Source organism: Tauraco erythrolophus, unplaced genomic scaffold, assembly GCF_009769465.1.
Source record: "Tauraco erythrolophus isolate bTauEry1 unplaced genomic scaffold, bTauEry1.pri scaffold_60_arrow_ctg1, whole genome shotgun sequence".
Lineage (NCBI taxonomy): Eukaryota > Metazoa > Chordata > Aves > Musophagiformes > Musophagidae > Tauraco > Tauraco erythrolophus.
In genome coordinates this window covers 30,902-58,842 of record NW_028238628.1, presented here as the reverse complement: position 1 = coordinate 58,842, position 27,941 = coordinate 30,902, and the positions used below count along the sequence as shown (strand labels likewise).

The 27,941-nt window shown below is 62.7% G+C and overlaps 2 protein-coding genes across 2 annotated transcripts; one reads left to right on the top strand and one right to left on the bottom strand.

Moving 5' to 3' along the window:
- Positions 1-731: 731 nt before the first annotated feature.
- Positions 732-3,297, top strand: TMEM106C (transmembrane protein 106C). The gene is made up of 7 exons (XM_009987513.2): positions 732-924; positions 1,014-1,077; positions 1,612-1,771; positions 1,871-2,011; positions 2,249-2,298; positions 2,581-2,634; positions 3,168-3,297. Exons 1-7 carry the CDS (start codon positions 732-734, stop codon positions 3,295-3,297), a joined length of 792 nt encoding a protein of 263 aa, XP_009985815.1.
- A 4,117-nt stretch (positions 3,298-7,414) lies between these two features.
- COL2A1 (collagen type II alpha 1 chain) lies at positions 7,415-26,647 on the bottom strand. Its single transcript, XM_086630908.1, is given in 54 exon segments — positions 7,415-7,561; positions 7,689-7,931; positions 8,225-8,412; positions 8,556-8,844; positions 9,063-9,170; positions 9,313-9,366; positions 9,527-9,634; positions 9,739-9,792; positions 10,002-10,109; positions 10,211-10,264; positions 10,525-10,632; positions 11,064-11,171; positions 11,269-11,430; positions 11,711-11,764; positions 11,844-11,897; positions 11,980-12,087; positions 12,165-12,218; positions 12,324-12,377; positions 12,461-12,514; positions 12,600-12,653; positions 12,734-12,841; positions 12,961-13,059; positions 13,352-13,396; positions 13,507-13,560; positions 13,691-13,744; positions 14,013-14,066; positions 14,234-14,287; positions 14,383-14,481; positions 14,571-14,624; positions 16,144-16,242; positions 16,349-16,402; positions 16,499-16,606; positions 17,013-17,120; positions 18,664-18,762; positions 20,109-20,207; positions 20,297-20,350; positions 20,478-20,522; positions 20,664-20,717; positions 20,830-20,874; positions 21,655-21,708; positions 21,802-21,855; positions 21,949-22,002; positions 22,144-22,197; positions 22,290-22,343; positions 22,429-22,473; positions 22,644-22,721; positions 22,806-22,850; positions 22,852-22,908; positions 23,034-23,087; positions 23,199-23,231; positions 23,355-23,387; positions 23,656-23,672; positions 24,425-24,625; positions 26,566-26,647. Coding segments are annotated over 54 exon segments (4,464 nt in total).
- Between the last annotated feature and the right edge of the window lie 1,294 nt (positions 26,648-27,941).

Genomic DNA, 27,941 nt, shown 5'->3' with positions numbered 1-27,941 from the left:
GGCGGGGAGCGAGGGCTGAGCTCCGCCCACCGCCTCCTCGCGGCGTTGTCATAGCGACGGCGGCTGCGCGGGAGGGGGCGAGGCTGCGGCGGCGGGTGAGGGGCTGCGTGGGGCGGGGGGAGGCCGCGGGGCGGGGGGGCATTTAGGGGTGTCCCCCGGCTGGGCGGGCGTCCCTGGGGGGCAGGTGGTGCTTAGGGGGGGTGGTCTGAGGGGACTGTTCCTTCCCCGAGGGGTTCTGGGGGTGTTTGTGTGGGAGGGGGGTGTCTGGGAGGGGGTGGGCCCCTGTGGGGGGGTGTTGGGGGGCGATGTGTCTCTTTCTGGGGGTGAGGAGGGTGTCTGAGAATGTGTGGGTGCCTGTGGAGGCGGGGTGTGACCCTCTGGGGGGTCCTGAGGGGTGTATGGGGTCTGGGGGGGTTGTTGGGGTCTGGGGGGGGGGGGTGGGTGGCTGGGGGGGTGTCTCTGTTTTGGGGGGCTGTCTGGAAATGAGCCTCTGTTGAGGTGTCCCTCAGTAGGGTGTCTCTTTTTGTAGGGTGCTGGGGGGGGTCTTCCCTGTGGGGGAAGGCTCTGTGTGGTGGGTGTTGGACCCCCCTGGGGGGGTGTCTCTGTGTGGGGGTGTTGGGGGGGGTCTCTGGAGTTCGGAGTAGGATTTCCTTGTTGACCAGCAACAGGCTGAAACGTGTTTAACAGCCAGGACTTGCTGTCTCTGTCGTAGGTTTTCCCCAGCAGCTGCCATGGGCTCCGTGCTCTCCCTCTCCGTTAACAACGCCGCCTCCAGGCAGAGGAAGACGACTGAGGAGGATGATGATGACTTACTGGATAGCCGGGACCGTGTGGAAGACATTGCCAAGTTTCCGTACGTTGAATTCACGGGTCAGGACAGCATCACCTGCCCCACGTGCCAAGGCACTGGCTGCATTCCCACAGGTGACTGCTCCTCTCGGGCTTAAATACCAAACGAAACCGTTACTCGTGCGCGTGAGTGACGTCATCAACGTGGTTCTTTCGCTTCCCAGAGCAGGTCAACGAGCTGGTGGCTCTGATTCCCTACAGCGACCAACGGCTTCGTCCGCAGAGAACGTAAGTGTGTAGTAAGAGAGTAACTACGTCGTCGCAAGGAGCAAACAGGGCTCCTTTGTCACCTACTGCTGCAACTGAACCCTGCGCCCAGTCTGCAGCCTCTCCCTCAAGTGGTGGCTTGTTTTCATCCCAGTATGCCAACAAATACAACTTAGAGTGTAACTTTAAATGCTTCCTGTGAAATCCCACTGTGGGGTGGACGTGGAAACAATGATCCTACTCACACGCTTTGTCGCCCCCCCACCCTTTACTGAAGCTTTTAGAAAGAAACTGCCTCACCACCAGCAAAAACACCGGGTTGTGAAAACACTTAGGGGGCAAAAATGATTCTTTGGTTACTCATTACCAAAAAATAAACTGTTTAAAGAGCGAGGGCTTCGAGCGATTTCGGATATTGAAAATGGCAGAGCAGCACTTCTGTGTCTCTTCAGGGAAGAACAAATACGTGTTGTTTGCTGCCCAGGTTGGGTTTCAGACACTCTTGCAGCTGTGGTGTTAGGGTGAGGGAGGTCACCCCTTCCCTGCCTCTTCCAGGAAACTCTACGTCCTGCTGTCGGTGCTGCTCTGCCTGCTGATTTCGGGGCTGGTGGTTTTTTTCCTCTTCCCACACTCCGTCCTGGTTGATGACGATGGTATTAAAGTGGTTCGGGTTTGGTTTGACAAGAAGAACTCCGTCGTCATTCTTGCCATCACGGTAAAGTTCTTGTTCAGTTGGGTTCCTGATGGGAATAAATTCTGTGCCGAGCTGCCGGGAAGGTCACTGCTACTCATGTCTTCCCCCATCTTCATCCAGGCTACTCTACGGATCAGGAACTCCAACTTCTACTCGGTGACGGTGACCAGCCTGACGAGTCAAGTGCAGTACATGAACACCGTGGTGGGATCCCAGCAGATCACCAATGTCTCCAGCATCCAGCCGCTGAGCGACAAACTGGTATTCATCTCTCCTCGCGTTTCCAATCACCAAATCAAGTGTGACCGTGCACTAGTTACGCTTGATAGTAGTCCATCCATACCTTAAATATCTACTTGGCAAAATAGTCCCGTGGCTGGAGTAGCCCGTGCTTTGGGCACACCAGCCAAAAGGCAACGGAAGGTAGGAAAAACTCCGGAAGGGATGGATTGGAGCGAGTCCTCGAGCTGCATGTCATTGTGTTTTTATCTTTTACAGGTGAATTTCACCGTGAAGGCGGAGCTGGGTGGACCTTTCTCCTATGTGTAGTAAGGATTTACTACTCTCTGTAGCTGGGGAGAGGGCAGGTTTAGGCTGATTTAATGAGAATTTGCTCTGGAAATGACTCGTTTTCTGCTCCTTCCTGGAAAGCAGCTGCTTGCTCGAAATGACTTGAAAGGCCGCTTTGTCGGAACGTGGTTTTTGGACCGTGTCTCGGGCTGAGTTAGCACCAGAGGCAAAACATCACCAGAAGATACCGAGAAACGCAAGTGTCTCCACCGCGCCGCGTCCCTCATGCTGACCCCTTTCTCTGTTCTGCTCTCTTCCAGTTTCTTTTGCACGTTTCCCAAGGTGAAGGTGCATAACATCGTCATCTTCATGAGGTAGGTGGTTCTCTGCTCTGCTCCTGACTCGAAAGGGAATCGCTGCCACGGCAGATCTGGGGCACACGAAGAAAATCCCGCTTGGCAAGCGCCCCAGCCGGGTTCACCGTGTCAGCTTGTAATCCAGGCCAGCTGGCACAGCCGGGTGAGATGTAAGATAGAGGGGAGATGGCACCAGGTTTCTCCACACCAAGCTCTCACATGAGGGGTGATGAGCTACTTGAGGATATGGTTTAATGGGGATTAGGGATGGTTGGACTCGATGATCTCTAAGGTCTTTTCCAACCTAGAAATCTATGAAATCTATGAAATCTATGAGGGTGGTGTGCTCCAGGGGCCACGCTCGCCAGCTCTGCCCATCCCTTGCCCGCTGCAGCGAGCGATCTCCAGCAAAAACATGAGGATCTGCAGCTTTCGAGGGGGAGGAGGAGGAGTTACGTGGCGAGCGTAAAACCTGCTGGGCTTTGATTTTGATAAAGGGCTTGCAGTCGCTGGTCCTGTCCCTGCTAAAGGGCTCTTCCATCCCCTCCCAGGACGTCGGTGAAGCTCTCGTACATCGGCCACGTCACGCAGAGCGCTTTGGAGACTCACCACTACGTGGACTGCAGCACCAACTCCACCGCTGCCCGGGACCTGCTGCCTCTGCTGGCCCCCTCGGCGTGAGGTTGGCCAGGAGCCAACCCTGAGGGCACCGCTGACGTTTTCCAGGGGCATGCGGATGGTTGTGCAGATGGATTTCTAGAAGGGAATGGAAGCAGAGGGATCGTGGGTGACTTTGGTGGGAGATGTTTGAAAGCTCTGGATCCCTTTCCTGCTTTTCTGCAGGGGCTGTCCACGAAACCCACTTGGGATGTGTTCACGTGCGAGCACACGGATCCCTTCCCAAAGTCAGGGTCCTGCTGGGCTGGCAGGTTCCAAAGAACTAACTTTTCATGGGGAAACTGGACTCTCAGGCTTCATGCTTTGGGGCCTGAAGATCCCAAAGATTTAGAGTTGATTTTTTTTTGAAGCTGAGCACCGTATCGGGCCCTTCGGGGGTAAACTGATTAGTTCTGTGCAATTAATTTATTCCACTTGCGTTCAGCGCGTCGCTGGCTTGTTTCAAAGCAGGACTCGATAAAAAGGGAGAGGTTTTTGCAAGGAATGCACGGATGAGGCTTCCACCTCTGTTGTTTGCACTAGCAGGAGGCGAAGGGATCGAGACCTTCGGGACACGTGAAGGGATCGAGACCTTCGGAGCGCGAAGGGATCGAAACCTTCGGGACACACTTTCTCTGTTGTGCAGCTTTTCTTTGGCAGCTGAGGCCACCTACAGCAAACCGACCCCGAAACCCCGCGAAGACGGCCTCTGAGTGCAGCGCTGCTGGGGATGCGCAGAGAATTAGACCTTCCTCCTCCTCCTCCTCCTCCTCTGCACATGGCTCTGAGCCTTCCTCTCCCCGCGTTCGGCAGCCACGGGGTTTGCCACCAGGGAACTCGTTGCTCCGTGGCGCTTTGTGTTCACACCTGCCACGGACAAGGGCGGATTTAAAACTGGTTTTGGGGGAATTTTGGTGTTGGAGAGGCGTATCTCCCCGGAGCCGTTCCCGACGGATGGTCTTAACTGTGTTCTTAAAGCAAATAAAGGTGAAAGCTCAGCCCGCTGCGGGCTGGAGCCGTTTGTAGCTCGAGGATTTTGTCCTGCTGTGCCTTTTTGGAGATTTTTCTGGAGCTCCGTGGCTCCAGCTGCCCTCGGCCCCTGCCCCTTCCTCCGGCTGCCCGTCGGACACGCGATCGTGCCAGGGTGTGCGGAGACAAAGCACCGGTGAAGGGAACGGATCGCGGTGGTTTTCGGTGAAGGATGCTTTATTTTGTGGGAGCGTGGTGTCAAAACACACCTTGGTGTTTAAAAAGTGGCATTTTCTGCCCGCTGAAGGCTTCTAGAAGGGAATTCCGCTCCTTAAAGCGGAGTTGTGTGTTAGTGGCTTTTTTTGGGAATGAAACCTTGTCCTGGGGCTCGTGCTGTGGTTGTGAGTGGCATCCTACATCGCCCAGAGGTACCAGTTCTCTTGCTGATGGTTTTTAGGGAACAGAGGCCAAGAAACTCAAGCAGGAAGCAGCGAACCGCCTTCATTCCCACCCGGAGTGACTGGGACCGGCGTCACCGAACCGGCGTCGGTGGCTGCACCGTCCCTGGTGACCCCCGTCACGAGGTTCTCACGCGACTTCTGTAAACCCCCTCGCTTTCTGATGAGTCGAACTTTCTTTTTTTTTAAGGAAAAAGAGGAAATGGCAAACTTTGCTCTTTATCCATCTCGTTTCCTGAGTTTCCTCCCTCTCAGCAGCCTGGTGGTGCTCCGTCCTGGCTGCTTTGGTTTCTCCTCGTGGGGTGACACAGCTCCTGGGCATCCCCTGTCCCACCTCTGGCGTTGATTGTCCCACCTCTGGCATTGATTTTCCCACCTTTGATGTTGACTTTTTCCCATCTCTGGTGATTTCTTGGGGGGAGCTCCTGGGGTTCCTGCAGCAGGAACCCCGAACGCGCCGCTCGGCTGAACCGCAGAGCGGATTTTACCCCAAATGAGTTACGTGAGCCGAAGCACTAATCATTAGGGCTGCCCTCCGGGTCATGTGGCGAAGCACTTGGCCTTTTTTTTTTTTTAAAGGGCGTTTTATTTTGAAAATCCTTCCTAATCCCCCAATCCTTCCTAATGAATTTCTTCTGCCAAGGTTTCGGACGGACCCCGGCCCTCGGGGCTGCCCCAGGTGCTTCGGCTGCTGCTGCGCTACCAGCTGGGAGCGCTTAAAACTGAGCTGAGGGCCCCAAAGTGGCATTTTTAAAGATTTTCTGGTGGTTTTTTTTTTATAATCCTTTCAAGTTCTAATTTCTCCTAATGAAAAACCACAGCAGCAGATGCGAAAAGCTGAAGATTTTCACAAAAGCACCATCGGGGAACTCGTAAACTCCGCTGTTACGTCCCGCACGTGAAGCTGGAGGTGGTGGTACCTGGGGGGGGGCAGGGGGCTCGTTTGCTTGAAGATCGTTAAAAAAAATGCAGCTACTGAGGCTTTTCTGCTGCTGAGGGAGCCTGGTTGGGGGCAGAATTTACAGATGTGACTTTTAACGAACCCAGAAGGGTGCAGCTGCGTTACGGGATGTCAGCGTGCGCACGCCATGGCGAGAGCTCGGCCGTCTCGGTGTGTTAGAATTATATCCCATAGGGTCTGTCCCTGTACCCTATAGGGTCTCTCCGCCATATCCCATGGGGTCTCTCTCTCCATACCCTACAGTGTCTCTCTCTCTCCGTACCCTATAGTGCCTCTCCCCGTATCCCATAGTGTCTCTGCCCAGATTCCATAGTGTCTCTCTCTGTATCCTATAGTGTCTCTCCCCAGATTCCATAGTGTCTCTCTCTGTATCCTATAGTGTCTCTCCCCAGATTCCATAGTGTCTCTCTCTGTATCCTATAGTGTCTCCCCAGATTCCATAGTGTCTCTGCCCAGATTCCATAGTATCGTCTCTCCCCGTACCCTATGGTGCCTCTCCCCATATCCTATGGTGCCTCTCCCCGTACCCTATAGTGTCTCCCCAGATTCCATAGTATCTCTCCCCATATCCTATAATGTCTCTGCCCAGATTCCATAGTATCTCTCCCCATATCCTATAGTGCCTCTCCCCAGATTCTATAGTGTCTCTTCCCATATCCTATGGTGTCTCTCCCCAGATTCCATATCATCTCTCCCCATATCTTATAGTGTCTCTCCCCGTACCCCACAGTGTCTCTCCCCATAACACAGAATTACAGCCTGAAATTCTCTTTCTACATGTACAAAAATGGGACAAATTCCGTGGCAAGGATGAGGAGGAGGGTTGGGGGGGGCACCCCCTGGCCACAGTCCCACTGATTCGCAGGGGGGTTGGTCTCGGGGTCCCGTCCCCCCCCACTGGTTTGACTGGATTCCTTTAACTGGTGTCCCCAGCTCTGGCCGCGGCTCCCCCCAGTTCTCTTTGGGGGTGCAGCGGGATGAGGGATCCCAGAACAGAAACCCCACAGCTGCTGTTGGGGCTCCTGGTATTTCAACGTTTTCCACTTCAAATGATTTTCCCCTTTTTTTGGCTTTTGGAGGGGTTTGCTCTGAGTTTGGTTTTTTCCCTGTACTGTGAGGTAGCTTCAACCCCCAAAAGTTGGAGATTCGACCCAAAACCTTCCTTTTCCACGCCGAGAAACGCTAAACCGCAGCAACCGCCGACAAAAACAAAACCCAGACCCACTTGCACTTTCCACCAAAAGGTGTTTTTTTTTTATATCAACTGATGTTAAAAAATACAGACTTGTTTTACAAGAATAGCACCATTTCTTTTTTTTTTTTTTTTTTGTCTTTTGTCATATTATACACGAGCACGGGGGGGGGGTAGGGGGGGGATTCGTGAGCCCTGATGCCTTTTTGCAGGGAAGGGCCGTCGTGTCTGCCAGTTCAATTCCCACCTCCACCTGACCTAAAAAATAGGTCTTACGGGAAGAGAATAAATAAATAAGGCCGTGGGGTGATGTTTTGGGTTTATTTCGTTGGAAAAAGGCGGTGATCCCGCTGGAAGGACGTGGCTCGAGGGGTCGTTGCAGCCATTCAGTGCAGAAGTCGTACGAGCGCTCGGAAATTATCGGGTCCTTGGGGTGGGTGGTTTGGGTTTTTTTATGGTATTGGGCTGGATTTTTTAAAAAAAAAAAAAAAAACAAAAAACGAACCAAAAAACCCCAACAAATAACAACAACAAACACACACACAAATAAAACAATTCTTTTTACAAGAAGCAGGCTGGGCCAATGTCGACGCCGAACTCCTGATCGGCTCCACCAATGTCCATAGGTGCAATATCTACAATGGGCAGGCGCGAGGTCTTCTGCGACCGGTACTCGATGACTGTCTTGCCCCATTTGCCGGTGTGTTTCTGGGGAGAAAACGAGGAGGAAGGATGGCGTGAGATGCTCTGGAGATGCTCCAAACCAAGAGCAACCCAAGGTTCATGGGTTGAACCTCAACTCGTCGCCCACGTCTTGCTCTCGCAGTGGACTTACCGTGCAACCGTCCTCCAAGACGCTGTAGGTGAACCTGCTGTTGCCCTCGGCTCTGATCTCCACGTCGTTGGAGCCCTGGATGAGGATGGCTTTCTTCAGGTTGCCCGTCTCCTCGTCCATGTAGGCGATGCTGTTCTTGCAGTGGTAAGTGACGTTCTGGGAGCCTTCGGTGGACAGGAGGCGGAGGAAGGTCATCTGGATGCTGGCGGTGTTGGGAGCCAGGTCTTCATCGCCGTAGCTAAACTGGAGGGGAGAGGCGAGACGTTAAAGCCTACGGGTGTCGCAACAACTCTGTTTTCAGCCACCTTTTGAGGGGACTTCCATCCTTTACGTGCCCAGATGGCTGCAAAAATCACAGCCCAACTGACCCAACTCCAAGCTTTCAATATAGTCCTCTAGAACAGCCAATCCCTCGTACAACGTCCATCAACACAACCCCGAGGAAAGACATCCCAACCCTCCAACCAGACTCCCAACGCCTTCCCCTGCTCAACTTCCGTTCCCGGCATGCAGCACCAGGCCAGGAGGACACTTACATGGAAACCGCCATTGATGGTCTCTGCGAACCAGACGTGCTTCTTGTCTTTGGTCTTGCTGGTCCACCAGTTCTTCTTGGGGATGCTGCTGGGGTTGGGGTAGACGCAGGTCTCTCCCGTCTCCATGTTGCAGAAAACTTTGATGGCGTCCAAGGTGCAGCCTTGGTTCGGGTCGATCCAGTAGTCTCCTGCAGCGGGGAGGGCAAACGGTGTGTGAACAGGAGGTTTTGGAGGTCAGAGCAAAGCTCGTGGTGGACCTCACTGTCCTCTTGGGTGCAAGAGGCTGGGGGAGAAGGATGGGAGGGGAGGAGGCAGGGATGGGGGCTCTTACCGCTCTTCCACTCGGGATGGCAAAGCTTGATGTCACGGCAAGTCCTGGCCGGGTTCTTCTTGGAGCCCTCGGGGCTGCGGATGCTCTCGATCTGGTTGTTGAGGGACTTGAGCGTGGCGTCCACCTCGACGTCGTGCTGCCGCAGCCCGCCGGCGGCCTCGTCCGCGCGCATGTAGCGGATGGGATCGGGACCCTTCTCCGGCTGACCCAGGCCAGCGAAAGCCGACATGTCGATGCCGGTGCCCGGGGGGCCGGGAGGACCGGGGGGACCTGGGTTTCCAGGAGGACCCTACAGGAGGAAGAAGACGCAATCCTGATGGGCTCCTCTGCGAGTTGGACCTCCCCTTCGCTGCCACCGCCGGCGTTTTCATAGAATCATAGAATGGTTAGGGCTGGAAGGGACCTTCAAAGGTCATCTAGTCCAACCCCCCTGCAAGGAACAGGGATATCTCCAACTAGATCAGGTTGCTCAGGGCCTCGTCCAACCTGGCCTTGGTTTTCACTCACCGCAGGACCCGGTTCGCCGCTCCGTCCGCGGGGGCCGGGAGGACCGATGGGGCCGGGCATGCCGTTGGAGCCATCTTTGCCAGAGGGGCCGACGGGGCCGGGGGGACCCTGGGAGAGAGCCCCGAAGAGGAGGGTCAGGTCGTTGCGAGAAGGTTGGGGAGCCGTTAGCTCCTGCTCTTAGCGGGCATGCTGGAGGACGGAGGTGCCTCCTGTTCCTCTCCGCTCCCCGAACGCCACGGGCAGGACTTACCCTGGGACCGGAGGGACCCGCGGGACCAGCAGCACCTTGATCTCCAGAAGGACCCTGAGGAGGAAGCGAGGGTGGATGGTTACGGCTCCGCGTGCAGCAGGGTGGGATGCTCAGCCCCGGCACGAGCTCAGGGCTCCCTCCGTGGCTGCGGAGACCCCGGAGGAGCCGCATCCAGCCCCACGGCGAGTGCCGGCGTCCCAAACCCAACACTTACGGGGGGTCCGGGAAGACCCTGCAGACCGGTGAAGCCGCGGTGGCCCTTCAGCCCTCTCTCTCCAGCCTCTCCTGTCTCACCCTTGTCACCACGAGGCCCTTGGGGACCCTGGGAGTGGAGAAAGGGACGTGTCAGGCTCAGGGTGACAGACCCCCACCCAACGCACCCCCGGGACCCCGTGCATGGCACATGGGGTGCCCCGCGCTGCTCACCGGCATGCCTCGAGCACCAGCAGGACCGGAGGGACCCATGGGACCTTGAGCACCCTGGGGAGAGAAAAGAGGGGAGTCAAAAGGAGCGCAGGGTGCCGGGGGGTGCCCTGTGCCTCCGGGGGTGTCCGAACCCTAATTACTCCCAGTAGCTAATTGCTCCTGGGGGGCCACTGCTATTTCTTCGTTTATCTGCGCCCGGGATGGTTCCTGCCTCCCGTAACGAGACTTCAAACCCAACGAGCCAACGTGCCGGCGGCACTCACCGTCTCGCCTCTGTCTCCTTGTTTGCCGGTGGGACCGACGGGGCCGGGAGCGCCGGGGGCACCGGGAGCGCCGGGGGCACCCACGGGACCGGTCTCACCACGATCACCCTGCGCCGAGACAAGGGGATGGTCAGATCTGTGGATTTGCAGCCGGGACGAGAGGGCAACGTGGGCAGCGAGTGCCAGCGGAAGCACGCCGGCAAGCTCACCTTCACGCCGGCTGCGCCGTCTCTGCCGGGGGGTCCGTCGGAGCCGGGGTTACCCTGGGAGAAGAGGAGGAGAAATTAAGTTTTGACCCTGGGATGGAGCAGGACACGTGCAAACTCCCCTTTCAAAGCCAAAAACACCGGTGAGAAGGCGCCGGCGGCTGCCAGGAGGTGGGTTACGGTGCCAGGCGCTCTGCCCGTGGGATCAGCGATGCCCAGTGCCGCCGCTGGCATCACACCGGGATGATCCCAAGCCTGGCACGGAGGGAGGCACCGTCCCGTTTCACCCCCTCCCCACCCATCAGGGTGCTGCCTACCTCGCGCCCAGGTTCGCCAGCAGGACCCGTCAGACCGGGGGGACCCACGGGGCCGGGGGGGCCGCGGTCGCCGGCAGAGCCGGGTGCTCCTTGTTTCCCAGGTTCGCCCTAACGAAGGGGAAAAAGAAACGCCGTGAGACAACCCCCATGAGCAGGAGAGATCCCAGTACAGCCCCTCACCCAGCCAGCGCCTCGTTTTAAGGCTGCTGGACCCCTCTGCCCAAATAAGCATCGGTCGTTGCCCGTCCCGGTGCCACCGGCGGCTCCTGGTTGCTTTGCAAAACCCCGAATCGCACCCAGGGTCGGGGTCCTTGGGGTGCTCGAGCTGCACCCCAGGGGGCTGGTGGCCCCGTAACGGGTGGGTCGCAGCCCCCCGCGGCTTCAGCGGCGTCTACGCTGCCGCGTTGGGCTTCAGAGCTGCCAAATTCCCGGTGCTGAGGTTGGCAAAGCCGAGCTCGGCTGCTCCCAGGAGTGTTTTGCTCCGTGGGGTCCGGGGTGGGTGGAAGGGGCTGAGCCCAGGGTGGGGGGTGACGACTCACCGATGGCCCCGGCAGCCCGGGGAAGCCCCTCTCACCACGCTGGCCGGGCAGCCCGACGATGCCACGCTGTCCTGCCAAACCCTGGGGGCCGGGGGGCCCGTCGGGACCCTGCGGGGAGGCAGAGGAGGGGGATGGGACTCAGTGGGGCGGTGGCACCGCACCGAATGAGGGTGGAGGGAGGTGCCCCCCACCCCAAAAAACGTACCGCGGGGCCGTCCTCGCCGGGTTCGCCTTTCTCGCCGGGGGGGCCAGCGGGGCCTTGGAGACCGGGGTCACCAGCACGGCCCGGGGGACCGGCGTCACCGCGAGCACCCTTGGGACCGTCTTTGCCAGCAGAGCCGGGGGGACCGGGGGGGCCTGGGTTCCCCTGCGGGGGGAGAAGATGGGGTCAGCGCAAACGGAGGCGGCTTTTCCACCTTCCATCGTCAGCATCCCGGTGCCGCTCGGGGCTCCGGGTCAGCTCCTGTGCTTGAAGCCCCCCCAAAAAGCCCCTTTCCATGAGCTGATCGGCATCACCGGGGGGGACCCTCCGCGGCTCAATCCCTCAGCAGCATCTCCCGAGCCCCCAACCCCGGGGATGAGCGATCCCGGCTGCCCCCAAACCATCCCAGTTACCCCCGAGCGATCCCAGCCACCCCCCAACTCACGTTAGGGCCGGGTGGTCCGACACGGCCGGCGGCGCCGGGGAATCCGGTGGCTCCCTGGGGAAGGAGAGCAGGATGCTCGTACGCTGCACCGCGCTCCCCCCGGCTCCCCCAGCCCACCCACCCCCATACTCACAGGGGGGCCCTGAGCACCCCGAGCTCCTTTGGGACCAGTTACACCAGTTGGACCCTGGGAAGAGGAGAAAAACGGGTTAGAACCATGCTGGGGTGGGGGGCTGCCCACTGTTTTGGGGTGTGCCAGCTGTACCCACCTGCGGGCCGGGTGCGCCGGAGGGACCTTGGGGACCGGGAGCGCCGGCGTCACCCTTCTGCCCGGGCTCTCCTTGCTCGCCTTTGGCACCAGGTTGCCCGTCGGCACCCTGCGGAGAAGCGGCCGCTGTGAGCGGGTCGAGCCGCTGTCGGAGCCATGCCGGGGGGAACGGGGCCAAATACTCACCGGGGGGCCAGCAAATCCGGCGGGACCGGGGGCACCGGGCTCGCCACGCTCGCCCTGCGGAGGAGAGATGGGGGTTAAATGGGATGGGGGGGGTACAGGGAGAGCGAGGCCAGTGGTGGCACTGCCAGCACCCAGCTTCTGCAAGGGGATGGGACTTACGGGGGCACCGCGGGCACCGGCAGCGCCGGATGGACCAGGAGGGCCGGATTCACCCTGGAAAAGAAAGGATGGAGGGTTGGAAGGGGGCGCTGGGTGGCATCTCCCTCGGTGGGCAGCAGCCGGGGGGGGACTCTCACCTTCTCGCCGTTGGGGCCAGCGGGGCCGGGGGGACCGATGGGACCCGTCAGACCCTACGGAGGGAAAACGGATGAGGACGAGGCCACGGCGGGCATCCGTCACCGGCCGCCACGCGTCCCGCCGCGGCCCCGTACTTACGCGGGCGCCGTCTTTTCCGGGGGCTCCCTCGGGGCCCTTCTCTCCGACGTCTCCCTGGGGGGGTGAGACAGAGGCGGCGTGAGCCGAGCTGAGACCTGACGCCGCTCGGGACACCTCCGGTACCCGGCACTTACCCGGTCTCCCTTGGGACCGGCGATGCCAGCTGCTCCTCTCTCGCCGGGCATCCCCTGCAGCCCCGGGGGGCCCTGGGCACCGTTGGGGCCGGCGGGGCCGGTTGCACCCTAAAGCAGAGCGAAGGTGCGGTTACTGGGGGAGGGGGGGGGTCCAACTCCCCACGCGCAGACCCCCCAGTGCCACGGTGCTGCCGGTGGCACCGAACCACCGAGCCCTCGTCACCCACCTTGGGTCCATCGGTGCCCGGCGTGCCAGGGAGCCCGCGGGGACCTTGCAGCCCTTGTGCGCCGGGAGAGCCGCGTTCACCGGGGAAGCCGCGTTCACCCTGGGGTGGGGGGGGGGGGGGGACACAATGTTAGGAAGACGCCACGAGGCCACGGTGAGGGTCACAACATCCTTTGCACGGAATTCTCCAGGGACAGTGGGCAGAGCATCCATTCTGCACCGCCCCGAAGGGACTGGGATGTACTGGGAGGAGAGAGGCTGGGACTGGGGGAGCTGATGGTCCTGGATGGGGACAACTGGGCTCTGCTGACCCCCTTGAGCCCCCCCAAAGCCCCCCATGGGGTAGGGAGAGGCATCCTGCCCCCCGAGCCGGGAGGATGGGTGAGACTTACTCTGGGACCGACGAGACCGGGGGCACCGGCTTCTCCAGGAACACCCTGCGACGGGGGGAAAAAGGGTGGAGGGTCAGCGCCGGGGGCTGCCGAGGGTCCTGACCCCCCCTTTGCCACCAGGGAACGCCTGGGAGAAGGGAAAAACGGGGCCTCACCTGATCTCCGGGTTTGCCGCTCTCTCCGGGGGGACCTGGTGGCCCGGGCAGCCCCTGGCAGGGGAAGGTGGCAGCGTGAGCGCGGCGGCAGCGAGACCCCCCAGGGATGGGGGCTCGGGGTCAGCCACGAGCATCACCCCGACCCTGGCACCCCAATTTCCCCCCCCCCTTTCCATGGGCTCACCTGGAAGCCGGAGGGACCGGGGGCTCCTTGCTCTCCCCTCTCGCCCGCGGGACCCTGCGGGGAGGAGGATGGTGAAGGACCCCGAAACCTCCCGGGGTTCCGGCTTCACCCACCCCAGGATTTCGGACAGCGCCGGAATCACAGGGGGTCCCGAAATCCCCACGCTCCAACCCCACGAGGGCTGGGGAGCGCGGGGGCTCCATCCCCAGCAGAGCTGGGGGGCTCCTTCGCCCAGATCCGAGGGGGCTACAGCCCCTGACACCCCCCTCCTCCCCATTTCAAGCGGGTTTTGGCCCCCCGTGAACGCAGCTGCGGCACTCACGGCAGGTCCCGGGGGGCCGGCAGCTCCCGTCTCGCCGTCCTTGCCGGGAAGACCCTACGGAGGAGAAAACCCACCCAGCGCTGAGCTCCAGGCGCGATGCCGCAGAGCCCGTCGATCCCCGTGCCTCAGTTTCCCCCACCCACAGACTGCAGATGCCTCAGGGGATCGTGATGCTGGAGCAACCCCAAGATGTCGTTTTGGGGAGGGGGAAACCAACTCACCCGCAGCCCCGGGGCACCGGGGAGTCCTTTCTCACCGGCTTTTCCAGGTTCGCCCTAGAGAGAGAGGAGAGACGCAGCGGTGATGGGCTCCACGCTCGGACTGCGGCCCCAGTTTGGGTAGAAATGGGTAGAAATGAGCCAACACTCACATTAGCACCTTTGGGACCGGGGAAACCCATCACGCCGGGCTGGCCACGAGCACCCTGCGGGCCGGGGGGGCCGGGGCGGCCGTCCTCGCCGGGAGCACCCTGAGGGGAGGGGGTCGTCAGCGGGGACCGTGCCGGACCCCGGGGTGCGTGTCCCCCCCACACCAGACCCCCCGTGGAGCATCACTTACGGTTGGGCCGGCTTTGCCTTGAGGACCAGCATCTCCTGGGCGGCCGGTGAGACCCTGCGGCGGAGGGAAGGGATTGAGGGGGGGGCTGCGGCGGCTGGGCCTGAGGTGGGGGGATGCCGGGCACCCCGTCCTGCTCGGCTCCTGGCCTGGGGCTCACACAGGTGGTGCAAGGGCTGCCCAACCCCACCAGTGTGGTGGAGCATCTCCACTCACCCCAAAGAGCATTTTGACCCCAAAGAATATCTTTGATAACTCCAAATCCATCTCAACTAACCCCAAAGAGCATCTTAACTAACCCCAAAGAGCATCTTAACCAACCCCAAAGAGCATCTTAACCCCCAAAAGCATCTTTGATAACCCCAAATACCTCTTAACTAACCCCAAATCCATCTTAACTAACCCCAAACCCATCTTAACTAACCCCAAAGAGCATCTCCACTCACCCCAAAGAGCATCTTGACCCCAAAGAAGATCTTCGATAACTCCAAATCCATCTTAACTCACCCCAAAGAGTATCTTAACCCCCAAGAGCATCTTTGATAACCCCAAACACCTCTTAACTAACCCCAAACACCTCTTAACTAACCCCAAATCCATCTTAATTAGCACCAAGGAGCATCTTTGCAGATCTCAAAGACCATCTTTACTAACCCCAGAAAGCATCTTGACCCCAAAAACCATCTTAACCCCAAGACGCATCTTTGCTAACCCCAAATATATCTTAACTAACCCCGAAGAACTTCTTATCACCGAGGACCATCTTAACCAACCCCGACCTACATCTCCACTAACCCCAAAGAACATCTTAACTAGCAAGGACCATCTTGACTAATCCCAAAGAGCATCCTAACTAACCCCAAAGAATTCCTTAATTAGCACCAAAGTGCATCTCAATTAGCACCAAAAAGCAGCTAAACCAACCCCAAAGAGCATCTTAATGCCAAAGGGCAGCTTGGCTAACCCCAAAACCACCCTAACCAGCCCCAAAAGCACTTTATTGACCCCAAAAGCACCTTAATGGACCCCCAAAGCATCTTATCGACCCCAAGAGCACCTTGTTGACCCCAAGAGCACCTTATTGACCCTAAAAGCACCTTATTGACCCTAAAAGCACTTTAACCAAACCTAAAAGCACCTTCTTGACCCCAAAAGCACCTTCTTGACCCCAAAACCACCTTAACCAACTGCAAAAGCACCTTGATGGACCCCAAAAGCACCTTATCAACCCCAAAGCACCTTGATGGACTCCAGAAGCACCTTAACCAGCCCCAAAAGCACCTTGATGGACGCCAAAAGCACCTTAATGAACCCCAAAAGCATCTTAATCAGCCCCAAAAGCACCTTGATGGACCCCAAAAGCCCTTGATGGACCTCAAAAGCATCTTAATCAGCCCCAAAAGCACCTTGATGGACCCCAAAAGCACCTTGATGGACCCCAAGACCCTCCTCGCTGACCCCAGCAGATCCCACCACTGTCACCACATGACCAAGCCCCCTCAGCACAGCGGGGACCCCCACCCCAGCCAACCCCCACCCCTGCCCCAGGTGCAGGATCCGACCCCCCGGCTCTCACCCTGGCTCCGGGCAGTCCAGGCTCTCCGGGGCGCCCAGGGTCACCGGTGGCTCCCTTGGGACCCGCGAGGCCGGCGGGGCCGCGCTCGCCCGGAGCACCCTGCGTGGGGCGGCAAGCAGGGAGAAGGGGTGAGTTTGGGGGTTCAGGGGGTTGTCACCCCCCCGGACCCCCCCCCCCCCAACACCCGTGACCCCAAATGTCCCACCTTGGGTCCAGCCAGCCCATCCTGCCCAGGGAAGCCGCGATTGCCGGGAGCACCCTAGGGAGGAAGAGGAGGAGGAGTGAAGTCATGGGATGGGGTGGAAGGTTTGGGGGTGCAGCACCTTTCTGGGGGGTGCCGGGGGGGGCCACGCACCCTCTCTCCAGGTGGTCCCACAGGACCGGCGGCACCGGGTTCACCGCGGGCTCCTCTCTTGCCTTCCTCACCCGCTGGCCCGGGGGCACCTTGGGGTCCTGCAGGTCCCTGAGGAAGAGGAGGAAAAGGGGGTCATGGGGACCCTGCATATCCCCCTCCCCCAAAAAACAAATCCCAGCCCCCGGGGGGGCGGCGCAGGAGCCCCTCGCCGTGCCACGTGTCCCGCCGGCGCCGGGGCTCGGCGGCCGCCGCGGCGGGGGTCCGGCCCCTCGTATTGAGGCTGGTTAATGAAGCGAGGGGGGAACGGCCCCGGCGAGGGGGGGGGGCCACGAACACAGGGGCCATTGTTCCCCCCCGCGGGAGGGGGGACGCTGCCCCTCGAGAGGCCTCGTTAGGGGAAAAGGTTCGTTAGACGCCGCCGAGACGCTCCGGCCCCAAAGCGAGGGGCCGCGCCGGAGCGCGGTGCCATGGGGGGGGGGGGGGGCGGTGGGTGCAGCCCCCACCCCGGACTCACCGTCTCGCCCTTCGGTCCCTGTTCGCCTTTGAAGCCGGCGATGCCGGGTTCTCCCTGCGGAGAGAGGGGGCGATGGGCGCCGGGGCCGCGGTGGCCCCGTGGCTCTTTCTGGCCCCAGGGGCCCCTCCGTGTGGCCCCAGCCCTGCGGCTGTCCCCCTCCTCGGCGCCAGCCCCGTCCCTGTCCCCATCCCTGTCCTCATCCCGTCCCCATCCCTGTCCCCATCCTGTTCCCACCCTTGTCCCCATCCCAGTCCTCATCCCGTCCCCATCCCTGTCCCCATCCCGTTCCTACCCTTGTCCCCATCGCAGTCCTCATCTCGTCCCCATCCCTGTCCCCATCCTGTCTCCATCCCTGTCCTCATCCCGTCCCAATCCCTGTCCCCATCCCATCCCCATCCTTATCCCCATCCCCGTCCTGATCCCGTCCCCATCTCTATCTCCATCCCATCCCCACCCTTGTCCCCATCCCTGTCCTCATCCCGTCACCATCCCTATCCCCATCCCATCCCCATCCTTGTCCCCATCGCAGTCCTCATCTTGTCCCCATCCCGGTCCTCATCCCATCCCCATCCTGTCTCCATCCCTGTTCCCATCCCTGTCCTCATCTCTGTCCCCATCCTGTCCCCACCCTTGTCCCCATCGCAGTCCTCATCTTGTCCCAATCCCTGTCCCCATCCTGTCTCCATCCCTGTCCTCATCCCGTCCCAATCCCTGTCCCCATCCCGTCTCCATCCCTGTCCTCATCTCGTGCCAATCCCTGTCCCCATCCTGTCTCCAGGCCTGTCCCCATCCCTGTCCTCATCCCATCACTGTCCCCGTCCCCACCCTTGTCCCCATCCCTGTCCTCATCCCCTCTCCTGTCCCCATCTTCATTCCCAGCCCCCATTCCTGCTCCCATCCTTGTCCCTAACCCATCCCTGTCCCCATCTGTCTCCTTCCTCGTGCCCATCCTCATCCCCAGCCCTGTCCCCATCCCCAGCCCTTTTCCTCCCCCCACTCCTGTCCTCATCCCTGCCCCCAGCCTCAGCCCTATCCCTGTCCCCATCCCTGTCCCCACTGTCACCCTTCTCCCCGTCCCTTTCCTCATCCCCAACTCCATCCCAGTCCTCTTACCTGTCCCTGTCCCCATTCCTGTCCCCATCCCGTCCTGTCCCCATCTCATCCCTATGCCTGTGCCTGTCCCCATCCCCATCCCATCCCCATTCCCATCCTCATCACCATCTCATCCCTGTCCCCATCTCTGGCCCCATCCCATCCCATCCCATCCCATCCCATCCCCATCCCACCCCACTCCATCCCATCCTATCCCATCCCATCCCATCCCACCCCATCCCATCCCCATCCCACCCCACTCAATCCCATCCCACCCCATCCCACCCCATCCCCATCCCATCCCATCCCACCCCATCCCCATCCCATCCCACCCATCCCCGATGGCCCTTTGGGGTCTGGGACCGGGTGACCCAGCAGTGACCCCCGGGCAACTGGGCAGGGGACACAGAAGGGGGTTGGGAATGGGGGCGTGGCCTGTGGCAGAATGGGCGGAGCATGTGGCAGTGGGTGGGACCAGCTGGCAGTGGGCGGGGCCATGTGGCAGTGGGCGGGGTCAGGGCCGCGGTCCCCACCTCGGGGGTCCTCGGGGGGCTCTTACCGTCTGTCCCTTGGGGCCCAGCGGGCCGGTGGCACCTTGGGGGCCGGGTGGGCCGCGGGGGCCGGGGAAGCCTGGAGCGCCGGCGATGCCAGGGGCACCCTGCGGAGCCGTCAGCCGTCACGGGGGCACACAGCCCGTCCCCGTGGCCCCTGACACCCCCCCCGTGTCCCCCCGCCACCCCCCGCACCTGCCAGCATCCTCCCGGCCCCCCGCATCCTCCTGCATCCGTGTCCCGCAGTGTCCCCACGTCCCCCAGAACCTCCCCAGTGTCCCACGTGCATCCCCCATCACCCAGCGCCCCCCGTGTCCCCCAGTGTCCCTGTGTCCCCCAGCACCCCCAGTGTCCCCCAGCACCCCCCCCATGTCTCCCAGAGTCCCGTGTCCCCCAGCACCCCCAGTGTCCCCCAGTGTCCCCCAGTGTCCCACGTCCCTCCTTATCCCCATGTCCCCACATCCCCCATGTCCCCAGCATCCCTGTGTCCCCCAGCACCCCCCCGTGTCCCCCAGCACCCCCAGTGTCCCCCAGCGTCCCACGTCCCTCCTCATCCCCATGTCCCCACGTCCCCCATGTCCCCAGCATCCCTGTGTCCCCCAGCACCCCCAGTGTCCCCCGTGTCCCCAGTCTCCCGCCATGTCCCCCAGCATCCCACATCCCTCCTCATCCCCATGTCCCCACGTCCTCCAGTGTCCCCAGTGTCCCCGTGTCCCCCAGCACCCCGCACCCTCCGACCCCCCCACATCCTCCCGCATCCCCGTGTCCCCCACGACCCGCAGGGTCCCCACACGTCCCCAAATCCCAGTTCACCCCTCCCTGCCCGGTGCCAGACCCCTCCCACCCCCTGAACCCCCCCAGGGCCGTGTCCCCCGTCCCCCGTCCCCAGCCGTACTCACCGCCGAGCCCTTCGCGCCGGGGATGCCGTCAGTCCCGGGGTTACCCTACAAGAAGACACCGCTGAGCCCGGCTCTGCCCCCCCGTGCCTCAGTTTCCCCACTGCCAAGCAGAGAACGACCCCTTCCCCCCGCCCCGCTCGCAGGATCAGCCCCGTCCCCGCCCCCCGTGCCTCAGTTTCCCCACTGCCAAGCAGAGAACGACCCCTTCCCCCCGCCCCGCGCGCAGGATCAGCCCCGTCCCCGCCCCCCGTGCCTCAGTTTCCCCACTGCCAAGCAGAGAACAACCCCTTCCCCCCGCCCCGCTTGCAGGATCAGCCCTGTCCCCGCCCCCCGTGCCTCAGTTTCCCCACTGCCAAGCAGAGAACGACCCCTTCCCCCTGCCCCGCTCGCAGGATCAGCCCCGTCCCCGCCCCCCGTGCCTCAGTTTCCCCACTGCCAAGCAGAGAACAACCCCTTCCCCCTGCCCCGCTCACAGGATCAGCCCCGTGCCCGCGGCTCCCAGGCCAGGGGACACGCGGGGACCCGCCACCGCGGTGCCGGGGGGACACACTTACTGGGGCGCCGGCGGGGCCGGGAGAGCCGGGGGTGCCGGATTCACCGCGAGGGCCCTGGGCACCCTCGGGACCTCGTGCGCCGGTGGGACCAGCTTCACCCTGGAGGGAGGAAAGACGGGGGTGAGGGGTGGGGGCAGCCGGCGCCGTGCCTCAGTTTCCCCTCCTGGCAGCAGCCCCTTCCCCTTTACCTTCGAGCCGGGGGCGCCGGGGAAGCCGGGGGCTCCGGCGGGTCCAACGGGTCCCTGGGGGGGCGAGAAGAGCGTGAGGGTCCACCCGGCCTTTGGGGGGGTCCCAGGGGACCCCACTGTCCCCCACGGGGTGACACAGGGTCTGGTGGCCCAGGAAGGGGCCAAGTAGCCCTTTACTTACAGGGGGTCCAGCGGGGCCGGGGAGACCATCGTTGCCACGAGCACCCTGGGGGGGACACAGCGGTGGGAGTCACGGGGGGCACCGCGGGGGGACATGGGACCCCCTCCCGCCGGCAGCCCCCTGCCACTGGGGTGGCACTGGGGTGGCACCAGGGTGGCACCGGGGACCAGGCGATGTCACACTCACCGCAGCGCCGGAGGGGCCGGGACGTCCTCTCTCTCCGGGCAGCCCGCGGGGACCCTGGGGGGGCACGGTGGTGGGTGGGCTTGGGCTGGGGTGGGGTGGGGGGCAACAACCCCCCCCCCCCCCCCCCCGTGCCTCAGTTTCCCCCTTTCCCAGCCCAAAGACTCACCATGGGGCCGGGGGAGCCGTTCTCACCGGGTGAGCCGGATTCTCCCTGCGGGGAAGGTAGGAAGAGGGTGAACCGCAGGTGTGCAGTGCCCCGACGCCACGGGGATGGTCACCCCACGAGCCCCAATGCCATGAGGGTGGTCACCCTGCCAGCCCCGATGCCACAGGGGTGGTCATCCTGACACCATGGGGATGGTCACCTCACCAGCCCCAACATCACGGGGATGGTCACCCCAGTGCCACAGGGATAGTCACCCTGACGCCACAGGGATGGTCCCCCCACCAGCCCTGATGCCATGGGGATGGTCACCCTGATGCCACGGGGATGATCGCCCCATCAGCCCAACACCATGGGGATGGTCACCTCACCAGCCCTAATGCCACGGGGATGGTCCCCCCCATGCCACAGGGATGGTCACCCCAATGCCATGGGGATGGTTCCCCCACCAGCCCTTGATGCCATGGGGATGGTCACCCTGATGCCACGGGGATGGTCACCCCATCAGCCCCAATACCACAGGGATGGTCACCCTATCAGCCCCAATGCCATGAGGGTGGTCACCCTGCCAGCCCTGACGCCACAGGGATGGTCACCCCACCATCCTGATGCCATGGGGTTGGTCACCCTGACACCATGGGGATGGTCACCCCGACACCATGGGGGTGGTCATCCTGATGCCACAGGGATGGTCACCCCACCATCCCTGATGCCATGGGGGTGGTCACCCCGACACCACGGGGATGGTCACCCCGACACCATGGGGGTCACCCCGATGCCATGGGGGTGGTCACCCCGACACCACGGGGATGGTCGCCCAACACTCACTTTGGCCCCAGGAGCTCCTGCCTCTCCCTTGGCACCGTCCAAGCCGGGGTAGCCCTGGGGACAGAGAGATTGGGGGGGGGGGGGGTCACCCTCTGTGCCACCGGGTGAGGGGGACACTGGGGGTGCAAGGGGGGGGGACACACTTACCCGGTGGCCTTTCACTCCGGGAAGACCGGGCGTCCCGGGGAAGCCACGAGCACCCTACGGAGAGAAAGCGGGTTGGGGGCGAAGGGGGGGACATGGGGGGGGGTCTCTGTCCCAGGGGGGGCCAGATCCTGCCCGGCGCTGCCTTACCTGGGGGCCAGGGGGGCCGCGCTCGCCGGATTTGCCAGGTTTGCCCGTCTCACCCTGCGGGAAAATGAGATGGGGGGGGCGGGGGGGGGGTAGGGGGGGTAGGAAAAAAAAAAAATCACGCTTTGGCCTCCGGGGGGGGGGGCCACTGCTGCAACGAGCTGCCCGTTCTCAGCCCCAGTTCGCCGCAGGACTCACGTCGTCACCGGGTTTCCCAGGAGGTCCCGGTGGTCCCCGGGGACCCATCGGACCCTAAAGGGGACAGAGAGGCAGTGGGTGAGCGGGAGCTGGTGGGTGGGGGTCTGGGGGGGTGTTGGGGGGGGTCTGGGGGGGGTGACACTCACAGCAGCGCCGGGCTCGCCAGGTTCGCCGGGGTTGCCTTGAAATCCTTGGGGACCCTGGAAGGGAGACTGGTGGCATCAGCGGGGTGGTGGGGTGCCCACCCGGAGCCCCCCGAGCCTGGGGGGGGGGGACGGTACTTACGGGAGCGCCGGAAGGTCCGGGGGGGCCACGAGGTCCCATGGGACCCTGTGGGGGGGGGGAGAGACAGCAGTGTCATGGGTGGGGGGGGCGAGGTGGGTGCCCCCCCATCACCCACCAAACCCCCCCATCGCAGGGGGGTTCCCCACCGTGGGTGATGCCACTGCGTCACCCATAGGGGATGGGGTGGGGGGGGGTCCTGGGGGGGTCCCTCTTACCATGGGTCCCTGCATGACGCCCATCTGCGCCCCTCCAGCCTTCTCGTCGAAGCCGCCCGCCATCTGAGCCGCGAAGTTCTGCAACGGGGAGGGTGCTGAGCGCCGGCGGCCCCAAAACCCCCTCGTTTCACCCCAAAAAAAAACCCATCCCCTCATACTCACCCCACCGAGGCCGGGGGGGCCGGGAGGGCCGGGGGGGCCGGGGGGGGCCGGGATTTCCAGGGGTGCCGGGTTCTCCATCCCTGCCCCGGGGGCCAGGAGCACCCTGTGGGTTGGGGGGGGGGGAGAAAAAGAGGGGGGGGGTCATCCATGCGGTGAGTGCGCCAGTTCTCTGCAGCCCCCACCAGTGCTGGGGTGAGGGGGGGCGCTGGGGGGGGGTGATGCTCTCACCTTCTCCCCTTTCTCGCCGCGGTCCCCTCGTTGTCCCTGTTCGCCTGCTGGGCCCTGCGAGAGGAAAGGGGGGGGGTCAGCCATCCCCCATGTCCCCCCTTCCCCCCCCCCAAAACCCCCTCCCACAAATATTCCAGCAATGCGCCCGGAGAAACGTGCTCCCACCTGTGGTCCCGGAGGCCCTCGGGGTCCTACAACCTGTGGGGGGGAGGACACAAGGGTGGGGTGAGACGGGTGCAGGTGGGGACCCCCCCCCCCAGATCATCCCCGCAAAGCAGAGCCCCCGTTTTGGGGGTGCCCCCCCCCTCAAGGGGCACTTACATCTTTAATGTCACCGGGTTCGCCCTTCTGTCCCTGCAAGGCAACACAGGGGTGAGCCAAGGGGGGCACCCCCAGACCCCCCACCCCAATTTACACCCCCCCCCCCCAAGGTGACACCCCCCCCCAAGTGGTAACAAATCCCCCCAGGAGGTGACAAACCCCCCCCAGGGGGTGACACCCCCAGAGCCGCTCGCCCCATCCAGATGCCATGGGGTCCTGCCTTGACCCCCCCATCCTATTTTGGGGGAAAAACTCAGAAAATTGGGTCTGGGGGGGGGGGGGGCACCCACATCAGCCTCACCTTGGGGCCAGGATGTCCTGTTGGAGTAAAACAAAGAAATAAAGAGAAATTAGAGGGGGGGGACAGGCTGGGGGGGGGGGCCACACACACACGAGGCACCTTTGTCCCAAACCCGGGGGGGTGATGGTGGTCCTGGGGGGGGGCTGTGGGGCCAAACCGGGGGGCACAGGAGCACGGGGGCTCCCCCGAAGCGGGGCTGCGGGGTAGGGGGTGGGGGGGGGGGTGAAGCGGGGTTCAGCATGCGGGAGCGGGGGCTCAACCCTTTCCCCCCCCTCCCCAAAAATAGGGGGCAGGGAAGGGTTAAAAAAAGGCAACTTTAGGGGGTTTTGGGGGTTCAAGGAATTGGGGTCCCGGCTCTTGTTTTTTGGGGGGGCCATTTTTCCATCATTCCAGGTGAATTATTACAGTTTTGGGGATGGAAATGTCATTTGAATGGTGGTTTTGCCGGGATGCCCGGGATTTGGGGGGGTCCCCCCCCCCAAATCACCCCTTGTGCCCCAAATCCATCAAATTTCAATGGATTTTATAAAAAAAACCACCCCAAAGCCCTCAAATCATATTAAAAAAAAGGCTATTTTCCAACTTGGGCTGAGTTGGGTGGGTTTTTTTTTGATTCCCCATCAAGTTGCCTTTTCCCTGGGGGGTCCCCATGGATGTGTGTTCCCCCCCCAACACCCCCCCCCCACTTCAAGCCCATCCATGGGCGGGTAATTTATTTATTAACGGCAAAAAACCAAGGCAAGAAAAAGAGGAATAAATAAATTACGACCGCTGGGTTGGTCAGTGGGACATATGGGGCAGCACTCTCCGAAGGGAATTTCGGGATTGGGACAATCCTGGGGGGCTTCGCAGATGATTTCGTCGCAGAGGACGGTCCCCGTGTCGCACACGCAGATCTGGCACGGCTCCGGTTTCCATACGTCCTTATCGCTATAACTCTGCCCGTCTTGCAGGCAGCTGCCTGCGGCGGCTGCGGAGGGTTTTGGGGTTTTTTTTTTTTGGGGGGGGGGAGGATATGGTGTCACCCCCCCTCCCTCGCTCCCCTAAAGTGGAGGGTGGAGGTGGCAGGAGAGCGCGGGCACCCGTGATGGAGGTGGTGGCATTGTCACCTCTATCTGTTTTGGGGTGTCCCCTGCCCAAACCTCCTTAGTTTGGGGTGTCGGGGGGGGGGGGGAGAAGCGAGACCCCCCCCTTTGGGGGTTGTGGAGCAGCAGGGGGGGGTGGTTTTAGCAAAGAGGTTCCAGCCTGAAGCAAAGGGAGAGTCCCCTCCGCTCCCCAGGACCCCGAGGGCACCCAGTGTGTGCCCCAGCTGGGGGCACTCAGGGTCTCATGTCCTGTCCCCCCCCCACCACAGCCCCTGCACTGCTGGTGGGATGGGGGCAGCATCTCCGGTGGCCCCGGAGGTGTCTGGGATCGATCCTGGTGGCCCCGGGCTGCACCCCAGTGTCCCCAGGAGTGCCCGGGTGGCCCCAGGCTACACCCCCATGTCCGCAGAGGTGCCCCAGGGTCCCTGGAATGTGTCCCCGGGTCCCCAGGAGGTACCCTAGGGTCTCCAGGAGAGCCCAAGTGTCCCCAGGCTGCACCCCAGGGTCCCCAGAGGTGTCCCAGGATCTCCAGAGGTGCCCCAGGGTCCCTGGGATGTGTCCCCGGGTCCCCAGGAGGTACCTCAGGGTGGCCAGGAGGTGCCCAGATGTCCCCAGGCTGCACCCCAGGATCCCCAGGAGGTGTCCCAGGAGGTGCCCCGATGTCCCCAGGGACCTTGGGATGTGTCCCAGGGTCCCCGTGATGCGACCCAGGATCCCCAGGTGTCCCCAGGGTCCCAGGGATGTTCCCTGGTGCCTCCAGGGTCCCCAGGCCAGTCCCCAGGGTCCCCGGGACGCACCCCAGCACGTCCAGGACGTACCCCAGGGCTGGACCCCAGTGTCCCCAGACTGGACCCCTTGTCCCCAGGCTGCCCCCCATGTCTCTGGGCTGTCCTCTGCTACCCCAGGGTGTACCCCATGTCCCCCCCCCGTCCCCCAGCAGCACCCCAGTGTCCCCGCCGTGCCCCCCTGCCCCAGCCCATCCCCTACACCCCGGGCTGTATCCCGCTGTCCCCACACTGTCACCTGCAGTCCCCACGCTGCACCCCACTGTCCCACCTGTACCCTACGGTCCTGATGCTGTCCCCCCCACACATCCCAGGCTGTCCCCCAGTGTCCCCCAGTGTCCCCAGGCTGTCCCCTTCTGTCCTGGCTGTCCCCCAGTGGCCCCCAGTGGCCCCCAGTGGCCCCAGGCTGTCCCCTTCTGTCCCGGCTGTCCCCCAGTGGCCCCCCAGTGTCCCACGCTGCCTCCTAAGCATCCCACACTGTCCCCCCCATCCCACGCTGTCCCCCCACACTGTCCTCAAACTTTCCCCACCCACTCTGTACTACCCCCTGTCTCACGCTGTCCCCCAGTGTCCCCCAGTGTCCCCAGGCTGTCCCCCGCTCTCCTTCTGCAGCCCCCCCGTGTCCCACACTGTCCCCCTCTGTCCCAAACTGTCCCTCAGCGTCCCACACTGTCCCCCCCATCCCACGCTGCCCCCCGCACTATCCTTAAACTTTCCCCACCCATCCCACACTGTCCCCCCTCTATCTCACGCTGTCCCCCAGTGTCCCCCAGTGTCCCCAGGCTGTCCCCCACTCTCCTTCTGCAGTCCCCCCCCGTCCCACACTGTCCCCCTCCCATCCCACGCTGTGTCCCCCCCACTCTTAAACTTTCCCCCTGCATCCCACACTGGCCCCCCCCGTTCCACGCTGTCCCCCGATGTCCCCCACCCATCCCACACTATCCCGTGTCTCCCGCCCCCCCCCCCCATTTCCCCGCGAACAAACCCCCCCCCCTAAAAAAAATCCCGGCGCTCCGTTCCGGGGGGGATTCGGTACTCACGGAGGTCTCGGTCCTGCGCGGCGACGGTGAGGAAGAGGAGGGCGACGAGGGCGGCGAGGCGGAGCGGGCGGCGGCCGGGCATGGCGAGGCGGCGGCGCCCCTCACCGTGCGTCGGGCCGAGCAGTGCCCGCACCGCCCCGCCGCCGCGTATATGTCCCGGCGCGGCCCCCCGGGCCGTGTAACCCGAGCCGGGACGGCCCCCCCGACCCTCCTCCGGGACGGCACCGGCGGCCAGGGGGGGAGGGAGCGGGGAGGGACACGGGGCTGTGTGTGCCCCCCCCCCAACATGCCCCCCCCGGCTGCTGGGATCGGCGAAGGTCGGGGTGGGACTGGGGGGTGAGACACCCCCCCCCCCCCCCCATCCATCCTGGGAGGTTCGGGAAGACTCAGAAACACCCCCCCACCCCATAGCTCATCCCCGTCGGGGGTCTCTGGGGGCTGAGCCCCCCCCTCATCATTCCATCACAAGCGGGGGGTCTTGGGGGGCTGAGACCCCCCCATTCCATCACAACTGGGGGCCCCCGGGGGGCTGAGACCCTCCCCCATTCCATCACAACCAGAGGGTCTCTGGGGGCTGAGACCCCCCCCCTCATTCCATCACAACCGGGGCGTCTCTGGGGGCTGAGACCCCCCCTCATTCCATCACAACTGGGGGGTCCCGGGGGGCTGAGACCCCCCCATTTCATAACAGAGAAGAGAGGTTCAACGGGGGACAAGGGGAGAGTTTTGGGGGGGTGGGTCACAGTGGGGGCTTTGCAGTGAGGTTGGGGGGGGGGGCACACACACACACATTTCTCGGCCCAGCTCCAAAGTGGGGGGGCTTGTGTCCCCCCCCCTCCGCCACGTGCCCTGGGGATGGGCAAAGCAGCCCCTCCCCCCAGTAGCTGAAAGGGGGTCCCCAACACGGGGGTCCCCAACCCCCTCCCTTCCATAAATACCCCATGAAAATAAATTGGGGGGGGGGATGTTGATGTTGGGGTTCACAGATCTGAGGGACAATGGTTGGGGGGAGGGGGGGCTCCATCCTGCCCCAGGCTGGGGGGTGCTGGGATGGGTCTGGGGGTGGGGGGTGCTGGCCTTGGTGTCCTGGTTGGGGAGGGGTGGGATGGGGCTGGGAGGGGGGGGACGGGGAGGGATGGATGGACAGACGGATGGATGGATGGATGGATGGATGGATGGATGGATGGATGGATGGATGGATGGATGGATGGATGGAGGGATGGAGGGAGGGATGGAGGGATGGAGGGATGGAGGGATGGATGGAGGGATGGAGGGATGGAGGGATGGATGGACAGATGGACGGATGGAGGGATGGAGGGACGGACAGACGGACAGAGGGATGGATCGACAGATGGACAGACGGACGGATGAATGAA